The 5,017-nt window shown below is 50.2% G+C and overlaps 1 gene segment (V, D, J or C); it reads right to left on the minus strand.

Moving 5' to 3' along the window:
- Positions 1-3,844: 3,844 nt before the first annotated feature.
- LOC140709134 (immunoglobulin lambda variable 5-45-like) lies at positions 3,845-4,788 on the minus strand. The segment is given in 2 exon segments: positions 3,845-4,505; positions 4,629-4,788. Coding segments are annotated over 2 exon segments (435 nt in total).
- Positions 4,789-5,017: the final 229 nt, after the last annotated feature.

Consider the following 5,017-nt stretch of genomic DNA (forward strand, 5'->3'; position numbering starts at 1 on the left):
GTGGTCCTAGGGGGTGGGGAGGACGGAGCTGTGAGCCCTGAGCAGAGGACACCAGGCAGGGCAGGTGGCTGGTTCTGCTCTAATCACCCTCTGTCTTCTCAGGAATGATCCCCATGCGCCCCCTGGTGCCCAGAACAAGGAAAACCCTTCTATGATCAGGTGACCAGAGCCTCTCAGATACACGGCTTCCTCCCCCCATTCTGTCCACTGCCCCCTCTCTCAGGTCCAAGCCAGGCCAAGTGGTGTCTGTGTCTCCTCCCTGTGACTTCAGGGCGGTCTTCACACTCTACTGAGGAGTCTTCAGACTCCTCAGGAGTGAATCTGTCCATGGCTCTTTGGCTGTACATTGTAGAGGACTCAGGTGGTGTCTACATAAAGTCCTATGTCAGGATCAAGCCCAGAGCAGGGACCAGCCCCATGAACTCACTTCCCCACCTGTGTTGGACACCGGGTCCTCTCCTCTCATATGGCTCCTTCCTGGTGGCCAAAGCTCCACTTCCTCTGTGGATCCTGCAGCGCTGAGGTGAAAGGGAGCTCTTTCCTCTAGGATGCCCTGGGGAGGAATTCCCAGAGGGTTTTTGTGGTCAATCTTTGTTCTCTCTCTACTTCCCCAGATTTGCAGTCATAGTCATTTGGATACTGTGACCAGGGATCTTGCCTAGGAGTCTGTCCTCCAAGCACTGAATACCCATCTGCAGCGGATCCCGGCAAATGACTCTGGAGTGTTTCACTTATGAGCAAAAAGAGCAAAGATGCTCAGTCTTTGAAGATGGGAGGAATTAAAAGTTCAACTTGGTTTGATCAGAGTCTGTCCTCAGGTGAGCCTGACACACGGTAGCTCTTAGCATCGAGCACCCCAGCCAGGATTTTCAGGGAAAAATTATGGTTCACATTTAGTAGTGAGTGTTGCAGGGCCGGTGGGTGGGGGAGAGCGGGGGTGGGGCTTAAAGATGATAGATATTATTTATCTTTGATCTGTAATGACATCTAGAATCTAATAAGCTAAAAACAACCAGCTTAAGAAAAAACGTAATTCTGTTGGTCAAAATGAAAAATGAAACAGGTTATGTCTATGACTACATAAGTTCTAGCATGATACACCCTGGACTCTTAACAAATATTTGTTTGGGGAATTTTATGGGGATGGAGGAAAACAGCTGGATGGTTATGCTGATATTTCCACTGGTGAATGTATCACCAGGCAGTTGCAGTAGAATGAGATTTTAAATGCTCCATTTAAAAATGGAAGAGTGAGATTTATTACAGATATTTAAATAAAACCAGTCCATATATGGAACTGAAATATAATGTATGCTTTGTTTTGGGATTGTATTTCAAGCGTGTCATTACTTTAAATGTTCCTTTTAGTGTAAGCCATGTTCCTTTACATAATTTTTATAGTTTTAAAAAAAATGTTTATTGCATTTACATAACACATCAGGCATATTAAGTTTTATTTATTTCCAAATAGAAACAAACTATTAGATCTGGGCTTCACTTCCTGTTTCCTTCTCATTGCTGTTTCTTTGGTGATGCATAGATATCCACAGTGAATTTTGTTTTCCTTTCCTCCCACTTTAATGAACAGGGGGTCACCGAGGCTGAGCAGTGTCTCACATACAGGACAAGGCTGCCCATGGCCCCCTCCCTGCCCATGGATGCTAGTGGGTGCCCCCTCAGCTCTTAGGCTGACGACAGAGAGAAGAACAGGTCCACAACTAAGGAACCTGGCCACCCAGAGAATCCGGGAGGGACCAGCTGGGTCAGTGAGCCCTGGACAGAGGACACTGACCATGGATTTTTTTTTTTTTTTTTTTTTTTTTTTTTTTTTTTTTTTTTTTTTTGAGACGGAGTCTTGCTCTGTCGCCCAGGCTGGAGTGCAGTGGCGCGATCTCGGCTCACTGCAAGCTCCGCCTCCCGGGTTCACGCCATTCTCCTGCCTCAGCCTCCCGAGTAGCTGGGACTACAGGCGCCCGCCACTGCGCCCGGCTAATTTTTTTCTATTTTTTAGTAGAGACGGGGTTTCACCATGGTCTCGATCTCCTGACCTTGTGATCCGCCCGCCTCGGCCTCCCAAAGTGCTGGGATTACAGGCGTGAGCCACCGCGCCCGGCCGACCATGGATTTTTTATATGATCCTCCTCAGGGACCTCAGAGGCAGACCAAAACCCCAATCCCCATGTGTCTTTAGGGCCCAGGTCCTTCCAGGTCTTCCTTTTATCACTGCAGGAGGCCCCGGGCCACCTCCTCCCATGAGTTGCAATGTATAGTCTCCTCTTTAGGCTGCACCCTCCTTATCACATCTGACCCCACACCCGTCTCCTCATCCCCCCATAAACCATCCCGTATTCACTTCCTTTAGCATTTTTGCATTACTCTGGGTTCACAGCCTCCCTAGGGATGTCTCTGCAGGATATCCATGTTGCAGAGAGCTCAGCCCCTTGACAGGACAGCTGGGCCTGGGCCACCCAAGACTGAGCATCTCTCTTGCTTCTCTTCTACGCTAGCTCTAGGCCAAGCCAGATCCAGAACTTTCAGAATACTGAGCCCACGTTTTCTTAAGCATCAGACTTCCTCTCTCACATCTGTGGGTCCCACAGGCTGGATTCTTCATTCTCGTCATTTCTCCCAGTTTCTGAGCTCAGGAAATGGTCAGCATACCTTCACCAAGAGGAGGGGACACCTGTGGGACCAATCTAAGGGCTCCTGGGCCTCTGAGTCACACAGGCTGGATTTTTCTTGTCCCTACCTCATCCACACCCACCATGTGTAGGTAGCTCCTTTTGTTTCTAGAAACAATTTGATTCTGTTTGCACTCGGAGACCAGTAAGAAAAGGAATTTTTTTTTACTGAACTTTCTGGTCTGTTTCAGTAACACAAGTGACAGCAGAAGCCTTGGCATGAACTGGCATTGGTCACAGGCAGGGATAAAAGAGGGACGGGCAGAGAGGATGAGTGAGGCGGATCTTCTCTCATTTCCCTGTGGAACAGTAACCTTTGGCAACATGGAGTCAGGATGCAGCTGTGTGACACTGATAACCAGCCAGGTCCTCAGGCTGGAGCCCAGAGGTGGTCTAGGAGGCTATGGGAATAAACCCAGAGCAGGAGGATCAGGCTGGGATCCCTGAGGGACCATCACTGCTGTCCTAGGTCATAAACTTAGAGGCTCTCTCTGGGAGGCCTCCATAGCCGTTTACATAGGAATGCCCAATGTTTTTGCTGCTCCCTGTGCAGAAAAAGTGACCTTGAGATGGGGGCCTCCTCAAGAATTTTCCAGGGAGGAGTCACTTGAAGCAAATATTGGGCAGTTTCTGTACCCAGATATTCCACAGACTCACCACTAGACCCTGACTCAGCGAGAAGCTTCAATGGTGTAAGAGAGGAGAAGAGAACACAGTCAGGCCCTGAGGGATGAGGAAACCCACCCTCAGCAGTCGCTGTGGTCTGAGTGGGATGAGCTGCAGGAAAGTCACATCCCTGGGACCTACCTATCCCGTGGCCAAGGAGCAGCCTCAGCCTCGTCTCAGCCATGGCGGAGCCTCCCCTTGACTGTCTCATGTCCTACACAGAACTTTACTGGCCCCAGGTCTGCAGTTACCCTCAGACCTAACCCCATCTCCTGACATTTCCACTGAAATGCAGGTGCCCAGGACTGAGCCAGGTCAGCGCTGTATCCGGAATTCCTCCCTGACCTGTGTCCTCAGGCAGCATTTCATATTTGAGCGCCTTGTTCCTGGGACACAGGGAGCCTCAGACAGCCCTGAGAACAGACTACTGGGGATGGAAGGAGGTCTCTGCTTGTACAATGGAAGAGCAGAGTCCATGCTGCAGGGGACTGTTCACCTGCTACCATGTCCCCAGGCTCTGACCATGCTGTGAGCTTGGAAAGCCTCATTTTGCTTCTTTCAGGAAAAAAGTCCAGCTCCACAGGTACTGGTGTCAGCACACATAGACACGCAGCCAACACTTCAGGGTCATCAGCTGCTTTGGTTTTGTTTTTGTTTTACTGAGACATCAGAACAATGGATGGGAAATTGACAGAAGAGCCTTTAACAACTAGAAAGTACATCCAAATGTCCTTTGTGCCTAGGTCAGTTATTTACAATTTAAAAATGGTTACAGAGCAAGACCCAGAGCAGGGTGAGATTTTGTCCCACTTCCCCATCTGTGTGTGTCACTGTGAGAACCGCTGCTGTGCCCAATGGCACAGTAATAGTCAGCCTCATCCTCAGACTGGAGCCCAGAGATGCGTAAAATCCCTGTATTCGCTGAAGCATCTTTGGATCCAGAGAAGCGGCTGGGGACTCCAGAGCCCTGGTGCTTATCTGAGTCTGATTTGTACCTCAGAAGATACCGGGGAGGACTCCCTGGCTTCTGCTGGTACCAGTATATGTAGTAGCCAGCAACATTGATGCCACCGCTGAAGGTGCAGGTGAGACTGGCTGATGCTCCAGGAGATGCTGAGAGGGAGGCCGGCTGAGTCAGCACAGGCTGGGAGAGGGAACCTGCAAACACAGACATTAATGGGTGCTAAGGCAGAAACCAGGGTCAAGTTTTTCAGGGATCTTTGCCAGAAGAGTCACAATCAGGCTTAGGTGCTGGCCCTTGTCTCTGAGGTCTTTTCATACCTGTACAGTGAGAGAGGAGCAGGAGGAGGAGAGGAGTCCAGGCCATGGTGGACACAGCCTCTTTCCCTGCAGTGGGACTGGGCTGCCCCAGGCCTCCTTTTCTTCCCACCCTCTGCAGAGGAGGGGCTGCTCATGCAAATGTGTTTCCACCCAGGGACTGCCCAGCCCCTCCCTGAGCCCTGGGGATGCAGCTCAGCTCACTCTGCAGACTGAGCAGGAGGACGTTTTGCTTTTCCTCTTCGGAGGGCTCTAGAAGAAAACACCTACTGAAACCATCCACACGTTCCTGCTCAGGAGACTCTGCCACACCATGGGAGGACATAGATGCTAAGTCCCCATCAGTGAGCACAGGATCTTAGCCCCTAGTCTTGGATTTCTTTGAGTGAATG

This window comes from Chlorocebus sabaeus, chromosome 19 (assembly GCF_047675955.1).
Source record: "Chlorocebus sabaeus isolate Y175 chromosome 19, mChlSab1.0.hap1, whole genome shotgun sequence".
In the NCBI taxonomy this organism is placed as follows: domain Eukaryota; kingdom Metazoa; phylum Chordata; class Mammalia; order Primates; family Cercopithecidae; genus Chlorocebus; species Chlorocebus sabaeus.